The sequence below is a fragment of the Myiozetetes cayanensis genome, unplaced genomic scaffold (genome assembly GCF_022539395.1).
Source record: "Myiozetetes cayanensis isolate MyiCay16 unplaced genomic scaffold, myiCay2020 scf34, whole genome shotgun sequence".
NCBI classification, from domain to species: domain Eukaryota; kingdom Metazoa; phylum Chordata; class Aves; order Passeriformes; family Tyrannidae; genus Myiozetetes; species Myiozetetes cayanensis.
In genome coordinates this window covers 2,175,526-2,191,187 of record NW_026087566.1, presented here as the reverse complement: position 1 = coordinate 2,191,187, position 15,662 = coordinate 2,175,526, and the positions used below count along the sequence as shown (strand labels likewise).

Genomic DNA, 15,662 nt, shown 5'->3' with positions numbered 1-15,662 from the left:
TGCCCCCCCAGCCGGGTGTTAAGGGCTGGGGTCACCTCGGCAGGGGCAGAAGTGGGGGTGAGGCCCCCCTGGGAGCACAGAGAGGAGGGTTTTGTCCCCATGGCAGGTGTCTGTCTGCCGCAGATTTATCTGGGTGCTCTGGGGCTCTGTGGGTGCCTGTGGAATTCAACCCCCTTTCCCGATTTCCCTGTCACATCAGTGGGGAAACTGAGGCACGACACCAAATGGGGGCGCTGGGGCCCCCCTTCAGCACAGTAAGACCCCCCGTTCCCACCCCCCGCAGACCTCGTGGGGAGGGGTGACACTCAGACCCCACAAAATGGGGATCAGGGTGGGGTCAGACCCCCCAAAACGGGGATCAGGGCAGGGAGGGGGTGCCGAGCTCAGCCTGGGTTGTGCAAAGAACCCCCCAGAGCCTCCAGGGGGGCTGCCCCCTCCCCATGGCTTTCCCCAGGGTGTCCCCACCACTGGCATGTCATGTCGGGGAGGGGGGCTGCGACCCGCAGGAAGGTGGAGGGCTGCTGCCCCCCTTTATGCTTCCTCCTCCCCCACCCCCGGGGGAGAGATTTGGGGGGCCGGGGGCGGGGAGAGCATCCCTTTGGAAGGAGGGGGCGGCGCACGGCCCGTGGCGTGGGCACCGGCGGAGCAAAGCCTGCGCGGTGCGGGGGCAGCGGCCGTGGGGTGTGGGGGTCCCCCGACGGGGGAAAGGGGCATCGCCCGCGGCCGTGGCGTCTGGGCCGCTGGATGGAAGCGAGCTGGGTGCCGGCTGCCATGGCTCTGGGGCTCTCCTCCAAGAAAGCTTCCTCCAGGAACATCGCCGTGGAGAGGAAAAACCTCATCACCGTCTGCAGGTGGGGGCAGCGGCGGCGAGGGGGTGGAGGGGCACCCCGAAATGGGGAGGAAGGGAGAGCGGCGGGGGGAGGGAGAAGGGACCACCGCCGGTGGGGATGGAGGAGATGGGGGCGGGGAGGCGAGGGGTGGGGAGGAGGGTTGGGGTTCATCCCCATCTCCCTCAGCCGCCCCTTCCCCCTTTGGGGGGTTTGTTGTTGCTGCAGTCGCTTTGTTTTTTGGGGGGGCAGGTGAGATTGGGAGGGGGAGGAGGAGGATGGAGATGCGGGAATGGGGGCGCGGAGCTGCGGGGCTGCGGGCGGTGGGGCCGGGGCTGCGGGGCTGGGGGGTTCCGAGGGGACTGGGGGGATTAGGGGGCTGGAGGAGCTCCGGGGTGGGCGATGGGGGATTGGGGACACAGCGACAACATGGAGGCGGCCGGTGCAGGGATGTCGGGGGCCGCCGAGGATGGCGGCGGGGGGAGCAGGGCGAGTGGAGGGTGCAGGGGGTGCTGTGGCAGCGGGGTGCGGGGTGGGGGGCTGTGTTGGGGACCCCTGTGCGGGTGGGGGCCCAGGAAGTGACGTCAGGGCCCCACTCCTGGCGGCAGGGATGGGGGATGAAGGATGGAGGATGAGCGTTGTCATGGAGACGCCCGGCTGGACCGGGAAGGTGGGGGCAGGGGTGGGATGAGGGGACCGGGAGGGGGGCTCTGGTGGTCTCTGCAGGGGTGCATGAGTGGGGTGAAGCCCCCCGGTCACCGGGGAGGAGCTGCTGGTGCTGGGAGTGCTGGAGCCTGGCCTAGGGCTGGGGGTGTGTGAGGGGCACCAGGGCCAGGGCAGCCTGGCAGGGATCCCCAGGACCTCGTGTTGTGCTCCCCACCAAGGCACAGAGCACCTCCGACCCCTGTCAGCACATGGGGACCCTCTGGATTTCCTTGCCATGGCAAAAGGCACCTCCAAATCCCCCATCATGACGGGGGGAGCCCCTGGGTCTTCTCACCATGGCACAGGGCACCTCCAGACCCCCTGGATTTCCTCACCATGGCACAGGGGCAGCTCCAGACCCCTCTGTCATGACACAGAGGACCCCTGGGTTTCCTCACCATGGCACAGGGCACCTCCAGGCGTCCTGGATTTCCTCACCTTGGCACAGGGGCAGCTCCAGACCCTGCTGCCATAACACAGGAACCCCCTGTTTGTTACCACCACGGCACAAGGCACCTCCAGACCCCCTGGATCTCCTCACCCATAGCACAGGGCAGGTCCAGACCCCTCTGTCACGACATGTGGACCCCCTGGATCTTCCTCACCATGGCGCAGGGGCAGCTCCAAACCCCACTGTCGTGACATGGGGACCTCCAGGGCTCCTCGCCAGGGCACAGGGCACCTCCAAGACCCCCTGAATTTCCTCACCGCGGCACGAGGCAGGTCCACACCCCTCTGTCACGACGAGGCACCTTCCACCCGCCGTCAGAGGGATCCCCAGTCGGCTGTGACCCACCAGACGGGGGGGATCCCCACCGAGCCAACACCTGCCCCGTCCTGCCGGGCTCGCCGTGTCCTCGGCATCGCAGTGCTGGGAGCACGAGCGGCCGGGCGGAAGGGGAAGCCATCACCGCCCGCGCACGGCCGGGGAGGAAGGGGCCTTTGTTCGCCCTTCCTGGCCACTTGCTCAGCGGGGAGCGGCGGCCGCCCCCTCGGGGTCCCCGGGGACGCATGGGGACACGGGGGGTCAGCGAGCCACAGCCCAGCCCCGCCGCCCTCTTCCCGCTGCCGGGAGCGGGAGCCAACGGCTGGAAAAGCGTTTTGCTCCGGCGCTGAAACCCACCCCCCACCGGGTGGGTGATGGGTGATGGGGGTGGGTCTGTCCCCTCCCACCCTGTGACACCCAAATTCCCACCAGGTTCTCGGTGAAGACCCTCCTGGAGAAGTACACGGCGGACCCCATCGATGACTCCTCCGAGGAGTTCGTCAACTTCGCCGCCATCCTCGAGCAGATCCTCAGCCACCGCTTCAAAGGTAACGGGAGGGGTGTCCCTGTGGTTACCCCTGTGCCTCGTGGTGGGTGGGGATGCCCACGGTGGCACCAGGGAGTGGTCACGGGCTTTGCCAGCACAGCAGCCCCCAACACAGCCCCTTGGTGCCCGCAGGCCCCGTCAGCTGGTTCAGCTCCGATGGGCAGCGCGGGTTTTGGGATTACATCCGCCTGGCCTGCAGCAAGGTGCCCAACAACTGCGTCAGCAGCATCGAGAACATGGAGAACATCAGCACCTCCAGGGCCAAGGTCAGGAGGTCAACTCCTATTCTTCCCTCCCCTGCTTCCATTCACACCCTGTCCCTGGTACAGGGACCCATCCCCTTCCCATCCCCATCCCTATTGCTGTCCCCATCCCATCCTGTCCCATACCCATCCCATCCCATCCCATCCCATCCCATCCCGTCCCATCCCATCCCTATTCTCATCTCACTGCCATTCCCATCCCCTCTCTGCCCCCCCGTAGGACCCCATGGGGATCACTGGGGCGCAACAGGAGCTGTGGGTCCCCGTGGGATGGAGAAACGGGTCAAAACCCACTCCTGGGTGGGGAACCCCCCTCTGCCGGTTCCCAGAGTGCCAGGGGCGGGTGGGATTGTGGTGAGGGGCAGCTGTGTGTGGGGGGCACCCAATGGCAGCCCCCTCTCAGGGCTGCCTGCGGCGCTGCCTTGCAGGGCCGGGCGTGGATCCGCGTGGCGCTGATGGAGAAGCGCATGTCTGAGTACATCTCCACGGCCCTGCGGGACACACGGACCACCAGGTGAGCGGCCCACGGGGATCCCCCCCAGTCATGGCTACCCCTGCACTGGGCCCCAAGGTGGGCTCCGTGTGCCAGGGTGGGTTTTGGGGTGCCACGTGTTTCCCCTCAGGCGGTTTTACGACGACGGGGCCATCATGCTGCGGGAGGAGTCCACGGTGCTCACGGGGATGCTCATCGGGCTCAGCGCCATCGACTTCAGGTAGGGGCGGGTGATGTGGTGGGACACAGGGCCTGGCTGACCCACCCTGGGGTGCCCTGACCCTCTGCTCCTTCTCCCACTGCCGCTGCTCAGCTTCTGCCTGAAGGGAGAGGTGATGGATGGCAAAACGCCCGTGGTCATCGACTACACGCCCTACCTGAAGTTCACACAGAGGTAAGAGCCTGGTGCCCTCTCTGGGGTTTTGGGGGGGCTTTTGGGGTCCCTTCATGGGTTTTGGGGGTTTTAGGCCCCTCCTCCCCCTGTTTGGTCAGTTTGGGGGGGGCCTGTGTGGTCCTCAGTGGTGTTTTGGGGTGCAGCAGGACCCACCTGCACCTGCAGGTGTTGGGGACTCCTTTAGTGGGTTTTTTTGGGGTCTCTGGGTCCCTTGGTGGGTTTTGTCTCTCTCCTGGAAGCCGGGGTGGGCTCCCTGACTGTGTGACAGCCCCCACTGAGCCCCTGCACCCCCCCAGCTACGACTACCTGAGCGAGGAGGAGGAGCGGGGCAGCGTGGAGAGCAGCACGAGCGAGGACAGCTCACCTGAACACCCCTACCTGCCCCTGGTCACCGACGAGGACAGTTGGTACAACAAGTGGCGCAAGATGGAGCAGAAATTCCGCATCGTTTACGCCCAGAAGGTACCGGGAGCTGGGATGGGGCTGTCAAGGTATCAGTCCCCCCACCGCATCCCCACTCCCACAGCCCAGTGGTGTCTGCAGACCTTCATCCCACTGCTGCGGTGACCCAGCCCTCTCGTTGTCACCCTGAGTGGCCCTGGGGACATTGTGGTGGCGGCGGGGCCACCAGTGGTGACAGTGGCCTCCCGCAGGGGTACCTGGAGGAGCTGGTGCGGCTGCGGGAGTCGCAGCTGAAGGACCTGGAGGCGGAGAACAAGCGGCTGAAGCTGCGGCTGGAGGAGGTGATGGTGCAGAACCAGCTGGAGAAGAGGGAGCTGGAGGGCGTCATCCTGGAGCTGCAGGAGCAGCTGTGAGTGGGGACCTGCTGCTGCTGCAGGGGGCTTGGGGTGGGGGGCGTCCCTGGAGCCTGGGTGCTCCAGGGGCTGCGGGTGGTCCCCAGGGCCCCATCGATCCCAAGGGGCAGGGTGAGGGGTGGTCCCTGGCACCCCATACACCCTGTGGGGTGTGATGGCTGTGGCATTCCCAGGGCCTGGGTTCCCTATATTCCCTGTGGGGCACAGTGGGTCCCTGGTATCCCATTTGCCCCACGGGGTGTGATGGGTGGCAGGTCCCTGATGCCCAGGTGCCCCATATATCCCATAGGACAGGGAGGGTCCCCTGTGTGCCCAATCTGCCCTGTGGGATGTGGTGGGTCCTCAATACCCCATATGTCCCATGGGACATGATGGTGGCAGGTTGCCAATACCCATACAGCCTGTGGGACACGAGGGTCCCCAGTGTCCCCTGTGCCCCGTGGGACGCGGTGGGTCCCCAGTGTCCCCTGTGCGCCCCGTGGGACGCGGTGGGTCCCCAGTGCCCCACACATCCCGTGGGCCGTGTCGCCCGGCAGGTCCCTGGCACCGGTGGCCGTGCCAGGTGCTGAGCGCCCGCCTTTGCCACAGGACGGGGCTGATCCCCTGCGAGAACCCGCAGCTGGCCCAGCTCTCCAAGGAGATGGTGACCCCCCTGGTCAACCAGTGGCCCTCGCTGGGGACCCTCAACGGCAACGAGAGCGGCTCGGACAGCAAACTCTACAGGAGGTAACACCGCGCTGGGGGCAGAGCCCCCCGACCTGTGCCCAGCACCCTGCCCTGCCCCGGGGGAGGGGGGATGAGGCAGGGGACAGGGAGAAGGGCTGTGCCAGCCCCCTGGGGGGCTCAGCGTCGTCCCTCTGCAGGCACAGCTTCGTGAGCACCGACCAGCTCTCGGCCGAGAACAGCCTCAGCTCCGACTCCCAGCGCCTGGGCGAGGGCAAGCGCGAAGGCGAGCCCTGGGGGCCCCTGGGTAAGACACCCCCCACCCACCACAGGGTGCCCCCCAGGGCTCAGCGTGGCCCCCCACACGCACCCAGGTGCCTGAACCCTCCCAGCAGCCCCCTCCTCGTGGCGGGGGTGCTGTCCCAGCAGTGCAGGGACACCCAGAGGGGTGGCAGGGCTGTGGTGCGAGGCCCCCCACATGACACCCCGCTCTGCCCGCAGGGAAGGACCCCACGCCCTCCATGCTGGGGCTCTGCGGCTCCCTGGCCTCCCTGCCCAGCTGCAAGTCCCTGGCCAGCCTCAAGTCCAACGAGTGCCTGGTGAGCGACAGCACGGAAGCCAGCCCGACCCGCAGCCCCAGCTGAGGCCCCCGGCCCCCTCGCCGCCCCCCGGCCCGGCCGCCCGGCCCAGCATCGCGGCCCAGGACTGAGCTCGGCCCCCCCTCGCCGCCCCGGGACCGACGAGGGACTCGCCGAACCCACCGGGGAGGCTGGGGATGGGCAGCCCCCTCCCCATCTCGACATCCCACCCCCCGGCTGCGCCTCCGCCCCCCAGCCTGGACCCTGGCTGGAGACATGGACCCGTTGGGATGGGGGATGCAGGACTGGCACCCGGGCGAGATGGGGATGGGGGGGATGAACTGTGCTATGGGGGGGACAGTGGGAGTGACAGCTGCTGGGGAGCAGGGGGGGGGTCAGGGGCAGGCCTCCTCCAGGGATGAGGGTCTGGGCACAGCCCCGCTGTCCGTCCTGCTCAGCTCTCAGTGCCCACTTGGCCTTCCCCAGCCCCGCCCTGCTGTGGGGGGGCTGCCTGTCCCCCACTCCGGGGACCAGCTGTCCCTCCTTGCTGCAGCATCCCCACGACAGGGGTAGGACTCCCCTTTCCCCTCCCCATCCTCCCCTGGGTTTTGGGTTGTTTTGGGTGATTTTGGTTTTTATTTGGGCCCCATCTGCCTTGTTGGAGCAAAAGGAAATCAATAAACGCAGCAAGCAGAGCTGGCCTGTCACCCACGCCCCTCTGCTGGGAAGGGGGAACAGACCCCTTGTGCCCTCCACCATGAGGTCCTGGCCCAGGCAGGGGTGCTGGGGAGGGTCCAATGAGCCTCCTCCAGCCCCCCTGGGCAGGGAGAGCACCTTTGGGACACCACAGGTCAGCAGGGATGGGGTATCCCCCTGCCCCATCAGCAGTGAGGTGCTGCTGGGGGGAGCAGGGTGGTCCTGGGGTCCCTTACCCCCAGTAAAAGCCCAGCAAGGACCCAGTGGGTGACAGTACCGTGTCCACAGCAGGGACACGGCTGACACCCCTGGGGCAGCCTTTCACAGCCCCCCCAGCACACACAGGGAGAAAAACCCTTCCACTATGAGACAAATTTTTGTTTTATTTAAGAAAATAAGAGGAATTCCCCCCACATGAATTCCAGGGGAAGGTGGGGGCCGTGCCCGCAGAGCTGGGGCAGGCCCCTGCAGTGAAGGGACAGGGCAGGGGGTGCCACCGTGTCCCTCAGCCCCCTGGAGCAGCAGCGAGGTCTGTCCCCATGCAGGGTCTGTCCGACCCAGGGTCTGGCACGGGACAAGGACACCCCCAGTGAGAGGTCTGGAGGCAGGGAGAGGGTCCTGACGTGTCCCCATGCAGAGCTGGCAAGGGGAGGCTGTGCGTGAGTGATGGAGGAGGGGCAGACCCCCAGGCAGAGCAGGGCTGGGGGGCCCAGGCAGGCAGAGAATCCTCCGAGGTTTGGGGTTTGGTCCTCGCCAGAGCCCCAGCTCCATCTCCTGCCAGGCCAAGTCTCCTGGGACACCCCATCCTTGCCAGAGTGTCCATAAATCCAGTAGCAGCAGCAGCAGCATCAGTCCAGCCCCAAGGGATGAGTGTTTGGGGGTCCATGTCCCCCCCAGTGTCACAGCAGCAGGCACAGATGTCCCCCAGAGTGGCTGGGATTGCAAGTGGGGGCCCTGGCTCCGTGCGTGGGGAGGCAGAGTGCGGGATGAAGGCACTTGGGCTCTGCACAGCCCTAGCGTGGATCGCTGCTCCCGGGGCTCCCGGTCGGAGCAGGGCTGGCACTGTCCCCTGGGCACGGGATTCCCAGCCAGAGCAGGGCTGGCACTGTCCCCTGGGCATGGCCACACACAGCCCTGCCCCAGTCCTGCTCACAACCCCCGCAGCCGCCGCTCCTGGTTCAGCTTCTGGAAGAAGGTCTTGCCGAACTCGTAGGTGCTGATCATGATGGCGCAGGCAGGTGCCACCTTGATGACACGGGGCAGGAAGCCTGCAAGGACAGCGCTGTCAGGGGTGACACCAGGGGCACCTGGAACCCCAGCACAGCAGGGCTGGGGCACGTCCTCACCTGCAAACAGCCCCCGGGTGCCAGACTCGGCGCGGATCCGCTGCATGAGCAGCCAGGTGGAGGAAGGCTTGGAGGCTGAGACTGTGGGGAGAGGAGAGCGGGTGAGGGTCTAGGGATGCCCATGGGGAGCCCCAGATGCCCCCCAGGCACCTGCCCGCAGGCCTGGCCCCTCACCTGGGTGCAGCTCGCTGTCTCCCAGCTCGATCTGCCGCTGGGTTTTGACCACGTCGAAGGGCAGCGTCAGCACTGCGGCCACCTGTGGGGTTGGCACCGGGCAGTGAGCCTGGACCGGGTGACAGCTCTGCCATCTGCGCCATCCCAGCCCACCCCTCCTCCCTCCCTCCCCACAGGGACCCTCCCCCCGCCTTGAGTGAGCCTCAGCACCCCAAACTCACCGTGCCAGAGATGGCCCCAGATGTGAAGCTGACCATGAACGTGGCCTCTTCCAGCCAGGCCTGCCTGCAGAGCCACGCCCTCACCAACTCATAGTTAAACCAGTACAGAGCTGGGGGGGGGAGAGGAGACACCAGTGCTACAACTGGACACCCTGGACACACCAACCCCCCTGGCCCTGGCTCCCTGCCCCCTCCCAGTGCCACCACAGCCATACCCGAGAAGGGGACGTCCCGCAGCACGGTGGGTCCCCAGCCTCTCCAGAGGGACAGCCAGCCATCCTGGGCCACTGCTGACTGGATGCAGACGCCCAGCTCGCGGTAGCTGAGCTGCCGGGACTGCATCTTGGTGCGGATCAGCTCCAGGGGGCTGATGACCGTCACGGCACCCACTGCAAGGAGGGGACACCAGGAATCAGCTCCGCCCGCTCCAGCAGCTGTCCTGGAGCCATCGGCGCCGTGCTGGGAGAGCCAGGTGCCAAAAGTGGGCACCATGACCTGCCACGCTCTGCTGGCACCACAGGGTGGGCACGGGGAGACCCCCAGAGGGGAGGGGTACTCACGCCTGGCGAGGGCCCCGGCCAGCAAGGGGATGTGGGGACCCCGACTTCCCGTCCGGGCGTGCAGGTAGTCCCGGAGCTGGTCGTAGGTGGTGAAGTAAATGACGGTGGCTGGCACAGCCATGACCCTGTGAGGAGCAGGAGGAGGAGGGGTGTGAGGGGCACATGCGCTCCCTGAGGGCTGGCAGGGGGCTCGGGACCGATGTCTGCGTGCCCAGGTGGGTGTTAGCACCCAGAATCCCCAGACTCACAGGGTGGGGGGCAAGCCGCTCCACAGGGACCTGATGCCCTCGTAGCGTGTGATCTTCACGAAGGCGTCCTGGGGAGAGAGTGGAGCAGCAGGGAGAGGAGTTGGAGGGAGGAGACGGGCAAACACCTCCCCAGCAAACACCCCTCTGGCACAGGGAGGCCCCTGCCCACCCTGCTGTGCCCACAGCCCCTACCAGTGTGCCGGTGAAGTGGGTGGGGGCCTTGTACCAGGCGGTGCAGCCGTTGCCATTCTGGCAGACGTACAGGTGGTCCATGAGCCCGTTGCAGTAGAGGAAACACTTCCCTGAGGCAGGAAGCAATGGCAGCGCTGTTAGACAGGAGACTCTTCCCCTCTGCCCCACACCCAGCACATCTGATCCCAAAGCCTTCCTTCCAGGAAGGGGCCAAACCCTCAGTGCTTGAGCCCAGTGGGACCAGGCCCAGGCCAAGGCCAGGAGAGGGACAACCCTCCAGCAAAGGTCTGATCACAGCCAGACCCACAGGGTGAGGGACACTCAGCTCCACGGCAGGGAGGGGGTTTATGCCTTGCTTGGCCTTGGCTCTGCTACCATGGCACAGTGGGGACACCACGGCCCTCCACTGTGCTGTCAAGCCAGGCAGAGGGACAGTGGAGATCCAAAGGGACTTTGATGTAGCAACTGTACAGAGAGGGGGAGCACAGACAGCCAGGCCTGTTGCACAACAGACCCCCCAGCAGACCCCACGGATGTGGCACAGCCAGCCCCAAAGCAGGGCTGCAGGAACAGCCTGGGCAGGGGACAATGGCAGCCCCCAGGCCACAGGGATGTCCCTACAGCCAGAGGAGCCCGAGCTGCCACCAGTGGAAAAGCAAACTGGGATCAAGGTTTGGGAAAGCGAAGCCACTGGCAGCAGGAGCTGCCCGGAGCCCCCGGGCGTACTCACATGTGGCCGGCTGAGCGCCCCAGGGCACTGCCTGCGCTGGCAAGGCTGAAACACACAATGGGGACACACTGAGAACGGCACCGGGACGTGCCAGCTCCTGGGGCTGGGGCACACGCATGCGCTGCAGCTCCGAGACGGGCAGTGGGAGAACTCCGTGGGTGAGGGGGCTGGATGCCCCCACAGCCACTTCCCAAGCAGCCCCTACTGTCACCAAACCAGTCCCTTGGGCCCAGCCCACTGTCCCCACAGGAGGGGGGCAGATGGAGGGCAGAGCCCATGGGGAGCAGTGTGGAGACTGGAACAAAGGCAGTGAGGGGACAGCAGACAGCTGGAGCAGGGTGAGCACCCCTGCCCTGCTCCCTGGAGGGCTGGGGGCTGCCGGGCACAGCGCTGACCCCCCTCAGCACCAGGCATGTGGAGGGGGAAGGACAGAGCCAAGCATGAGCCCAGCTCCCCCAGCAGGGTCCCCTGAGCTCGTCAGGATGAGGGGCCCATGGTAGCCTGCCACCTCACAGTGGCCCCATGCTCTGGGGCTGAGACATCCCTGCCACTGGCTCTGCCAGCCAAGCCACCCCACGGGCTGCTCGCCAGCTGGCTGGGGGGGCTGGCTGGAGCCCCCCACTCTACCCTGAGCGGGGTTACCTTTGGAGAACGGGGTCCTCTGGGCCTGCAGCCGGATCTTCACCACGTCCAGCGGCGTCACTGAAACAACAACCACCCTTTAGCCGTGACTCACCCCGTGCTAAACCCCCACCCCACCCTGGCACCCACCCTGTGGTGCTCACCGAAGAGGGAGGTGAGGATGGCGCCTGTCCCCGAGGCCAGCATCTGCTGCAGCGGCGTGATGCCCACGCCGGGGCTCAGTGACATCTTCTCAGCCATGGCACCGTCCTCCTGCAAGGCGTGGCGGGGGATGCTCGAGGCCAGGGGGGTCCCTGGCTCCCCTGGGAGCCCCCCCAGCATCCCCACTCCAGCGGTGTGAGGTCAGTGTCCCACCTGCACCGTGCTATCGGTGCTGCACAGGCCAGGAGAGGGCCCCCCATAATCGTGGTGGCCCCGGGAGGGGACAGGGACCGGCTCCTGGGGCTGGCCCAGCCCCGATAACACCCCCTTGGCCCCACGCTGGCAGCAGGCCCAGCCTGGCTGGAGAGGTGGGAACAGTCCAGGCCAGCCTTCCACGTCCTTGGGGAGGGAGGACTCTCCCCTCCCTGCATTTGGAAAATTAAGGACAGGAAGGAACAAAGTCCAAAGACCAGCCCCGGCTGCGAAGGCAGCAGAGCCCAGTGCACCCATGGGCGGGCACCAGGGGAGGGGGGATCCCCCTCATGAGCTTCCAACAAGCTCCCCAGAAAGAGGTTGGGCATCCCAAACCTTCTGCCTGATTCCCCCTGAGGTTTGGCAAGGCTGCAGCCCCCAGAGCTGATGTGGTGCCTTCAGGAAGCAGGGGACACTGCACCCCTCCCTGGGAGGAGGACGCAGAGAATTGACCCTCAGCATGCTCAGCACCAGCTGCTCCCTCCTGCCACGGCCTGGGGATGATCCTCGTGCTGGGACAGGGCTGGGGCCACGGCAGGAGGGCTTCCAAGCTTTGGGAACCTGCAGGGTTTTTTAAAGCCAGGGAATGCAGCAAAAAACCTTCCCCATCTGACTCAGCAATTTGCAAGGTCAGAGGAGTCATAAATCTCTCGGTTACGGGCTCAGGGGTTGTCAGGTGCCCAAGGCTGCGAGTCAGGACAGGTCTGTCCTGAACCCACACGTGCCAACCCCACCAGGAGAGCTGGGGCTGTCCCCACACCCAGCCCCACCAGGAGAGCTGGATTCATCCTGGCACCACACTGGGAGAGCTGGGTCTGTCCCAGCACTCAGCCCTCCGGGGAGCTGGGTTTATCCTGCCACCTGGCATACACTGCCCCACTGGGACCTGGGTGCTGTCTGGGATCTGTGCCCATCACGGGGACGGCGCCGTGACGCTCGCCCACTGACCCCACAGCCATTGCAAAACCGTGGGCAGGGCACTGGGGCCGGATCCTTCCCCCAGCCCCAGCCCTGCTGCTCAGTCTTACGCAAGCCGAGGGAAATCTCTGGCTCCCAGCCCTGCAGCACCTGATAAACTCACTTACTTAGACGTGACACGCCCCAACACAGCCCCTCTGTTGGTGCCGGGGGAGTGAGGCACCTCCAGGGCTCCCTTCTCAACTAGGAGCTGCTCCCTTATCCATCCAGGATAAAATAAGCCCCTAAATCCCCAGCCCAGAGCCCCCTGCTCAGCCTGGAGCTGAGCCCTGCTGGGGCTGAGCACAGCACAGTGACGATCGGGACAAAAAGGGGGAGAAACAAATATAAGTTAAGATGATCAATGCAAAAAACTCCCAGGGACAGGGGTCTCAAGGGGAGCTCAGGGGGCTCTTCCCGAGCTGGAAGAGCCCAGCTGGGCACTCCAGCCCTGAGCCAAAGGGAAATCCTGCTGGCAGATCCCCCAGTGCTTCCCAGGCCCTGGGCTGCTCCAGGGTTCCCCAGGTCCATCCCTGGGGGTGCCCAGAGAGCACTGGGGGCTCATCCTGCTGGGGGACAAACCAGTTTCCCCTGGAGCAGGGGATGACGCTGGAGCATCCCCCAGGGCTCACAGGGACCCAGCCTGGATCGCTGCCCCCGGGAGCCCCCCAGGGCAGGGGCAGCCCCCCTACCTGTGGTCTGCACCCCTACCTGGGTGGGCCTGCAGCCCCCACTGCCCCGGGGATCTCCCTTACCTGGGCTCTGTCCCCCTACCTGGGGTCTACAACGCCCCCGAGCTTGGAGCCCCGACCTCAAGGCTGTGTCCTCTGCCCCGGGCTTTGCAGCCCCCTCCAAGCACAGAATCTCCCTCCCCCGGCTCTACTCCACCTCTCTCAGGGTCTGCAGCCACCCCAGTCCTGGTGCTTCCCCTCCCACGCCGGGAGAGGCGCCCGGGGGTCCCCGCGGCCGCCTCCTCCCCCATCACAGCCGCACGACCCCCGACACCGGGGGGGGGAAACTGAGGCAGCGGACAGCGAGGGTGTGGGAGGAAGGTGCCGCGGGAGGAAGAGGAGGAGGAAGAGGTGCCGGGGGGTCCCGCCCCACCTGCTCATTCCAGCCGGGCCGGGCTCGTCGCTGCTGCGGGGCCGGGAGGCGGCGGAGCGGCCGCGGCGCCTTTAAGGAGCTCCATGGGCCCCGCGCGCCCTTCGCCGCGCGCCGGCCCCGCGCCGCACTTCCGCCCGCCCGCGCCGCGCACGCGCCCCGCGCGCCCCTGCGCCCCCTGCCGGGGAGAGGCGGGGACGGACGGGAACGCGCGTGGGGGGCGTCGGGCACGCGCCTTGCACGCGCGCCGTGGTGGGCAGGGGCGGAGGGGCGCGCCTTGCACGCTCAGCGGTCTGGGGGGGGAGGGGGTGTCACCTGGGTCACCTTGCGCTCGATGTACTGACAGAGGGGCACCCGGCACGCTCACTGTGATGGAGGTGGGCACGCCTCGCACACCTGGAGCGTTCACCACGCTGAAGAGACGGGGACGTGCCTTGCACACTCCCAGAGCTGGGGAGGGACACCCTGCACGCTCCCAGAGCTGAGGAGGGACACCCTGCACACTCCCTGAGCTGGGGAGGGACACCCTGCACGCTCCCAGAGCTGGAGAGGGACACCCTGCACACTCACCGTGCTGGAGAGAGAGACACACACCCTGTACACTCACCGTGATGTCCAGGTGTATGCCTTGCACATTCACAGTGCTGAAGAGAGAGGGATGTGCCTTGCACACTCCCTGAGCTGGAGAGAAACACCCCTTGCACACTCACCATGATGGAGAGGGACACATCTCGCACACTTACCATGATGGAGAGAGAGGGGCACGCCCTGCACACTCACTGTACTGACACAGGGGCACACCTTGCACACTCACCACCACCATGCTGGCAGAAGAGCATACCTTGCACGCTCGCTGTGCTGGCTGAGGGACACCCCTGGCACACTCACCGTGCTGGCAGAAGGCTGTGCCTGGCACACTCGCCGTGCTGAAGGCTCAGGGCAATCCCACTCAGGCCCAGTGGGGTTTGCACGCTCGCTGTGCCGGCAGTGTGATGTGCTGCACACCCGGCTGGAGGGGCAGGCTGGGACATGGGCACGGTGCTGTGCCAGGGCTGGTGCTGCTCCGCTGCCTGCACAGGAACAAAGCCCCTCAGTTCCCAAGCACTGGCACTGGAGTGCCCAGCAGCTCCCTGTCCTCTGCTGGGCCCTTGGAGCGGGATGCAGACAGCTTGTTCTGCCACTTCCACCTGGGCCTGTGAGAGTTGGGATTAACTTTGGGACCTGCCCGGTCTGGGGTCTGGAATTCCCCTGGAATCTCTGCTTGGTGCAGACCCTCCAGTTGGGTCTTTTCAAGTATTGAAAGTGCTGTGTTTCGTGGGGAGAATCCTGAGTCCTTCTGGGTGCAGTAGTGAGCTCCCTGAGGAGCTCTTATTTCTGTTGGTGGTTAAATCTGGAGAAGATTTTCTCAGGAGGAATTTCTTCATGGAAAGGGCTGTCAGGCTTTGGAAGGGGCTGCCCAGGGTGGTGGTGGAGTCCCTACCCCTGGAGGTGTCCAAGGAAGGACTGGATGGGGCACTCAGTGCTCTGGGCTGGGGGACAAGGTGGGGATGGGGCACAGGGTGGACTCGATGTCCTTGGAGGTCTTTTGCAACCTCAGTGATTCTGTGAAGATGGTCCAAGTGCATCCGTGTGCCCCTGGAAGGGAGGAGAGCCCTTCTGGTGCCCTTCACCCCCACGCTGTAATCTGGGCTGATGACAGCAGATGGCTCCCAAAGCCCCTCTGAAACCCGCACAGACCCCCGGGACCGCGGGCTCTGCCCCAGCAGGTGACTGGGTGATGGGGTTGGAGAGCTGGGATGAGACCACAGCGAGGCTCCAGCTGGTGTGTCCTCCAGGAAAACCGCAGGTCAGAGCTTCCCGGGGACTCCACTTGCGTGGCAGCATCCCTGCAACACAACCTGTTGTGGTGCCGCATGATGCAATCTCTGCCTCCGAGCAGGGCTGAACTTTTGCCCTGACTTAATCCCGAGGATAAATCCTGTGCTGGTGCCCACACCCCTGTGAGGGCCACCTTCCGTGGGAAGGACAGGGCATACTCAGGGACAGGTGATGTACAAGGTGCCAGAGCAGCCTCTGCCTGGTGAGCAGGAGGATTCAGGGCTTGGAGCCTGCAGATCCAGGGTGTTTACTTAGGAGCCTGTTTCACCCACGGTGATGTTCCCTGTCCTTTTAGGGAGCTGGCAGGGATGTGGTGGCTGCTCTCCTCCAGGAATAAAGTCCCTCCTGGCCACTGGCATCTCTGAGGATGAAAGGGGCAGCTAATGCCAGGACCTGCCCTTCCATGACACCAGGTCCAAGGGAATCTTGGCTTTTAACTGATGTGAGCCCAGGAGTCTGATAATTCCCACAAG

The 15,662-nt window shown here is 65.8% G+C and overlaps 2 protein-coding genes across 6 annotated transcripts; one reads left to right on the top strand and one right to left on the bottom strand.

The window, feature by feature from the left end:
* Window positions 1-709: 709 nt before the first annotated feature.
* On the top strand, window positions 710-6,390 carry RUNDC3A (RUN domain containing 3A). 2 transcript variants are annotated; one of them, XM_050327705.1, is made up of 11 exons: window positions 710-851; window positions 2,731-2,846; window positions 2,978-3,111; window positions 3,537-3,622; window positions 3,732-3,821; window positions 3,915-3,995; window positions 4,292-4,457; window positions 4,649-4,806; window positions 5,399-5,536; window positions 5,674-5,780; window positions 5,975-6,390. In XM_050327705.1, the coding sequence occupies exons 1-11, from the start codon at window positions 745-747 to the stop codon at window positions 6,115-6,117; spliced, it is 1,326 nt and encodes a 441-aa protein (XP_050183662.1). In that variant the 5' UTR covers window positions 710-744; the 3' UTR covers window positions 6,118-6,390. The 2 variants fall into 2 exon arrangements, with proteins under 2 accessions (XP_050183662.1, XP_050183663.1); XM_050327706.1 differs by lacking the exon at window positions 5,674-5,780 and having other exon boundaries at window positions 711-851.
* A 720-nt stretch (window positions 6,391-7,110) lies between these two features.
* On the bottom strand, window positions 7,111-14,303 carry SLC25A39 (solute carrier family 25 member 39). 4 transcript variants are annotated; one of them, XM_050327721.1, is made up of 12 exons: window positions 14,200-14,303; window positions 11,004-11,112; window positions 10,861-10,920; window positions 10,219-10,263; window positions 9,489-9,598; window positions 9,297-9,364; window positions 9,049-9,173; window positions 8,704-8,877; window positions 8,489-8,598; window positions 8,268-8,349; window positions 8,094-8,174; window positions 7,111-8,015 (listed from the first exon to the last, which is right to left on the bottom strand). In XM_050327721.1, the coding sequence occupies exons 2-12, from the start codon at window positions 11,098-11,100 to the stop codon at window positions 7,897-7,899; spliced, it is 1,071 nt and encodes a 356-aa protein (XP_050183678.1). In that variant the 5' UTR covers window positions 11,101-11,112; window positions 14,200-14,303; the 3' UTR covers window positions 7,111-7,896. The 4 variants fall into 4 exon arrangements, with proteins under 4 accessions (XP_050183678.1, XP_050183677.1, XP_050183675.1 ...); XM_050327720.1 differs by lacking the exon at window positions 14,200-14,303 and adding an exon at window positions 13,315-13,426; XM_050327718.1 differs by lacking the exon at window positions 14,200-14,303 and adding an exon at window positions 11,590-13,015.
* Between the last annotated feature and the right edge of the window lie 1,359 nt (window positions 14,304-15,662).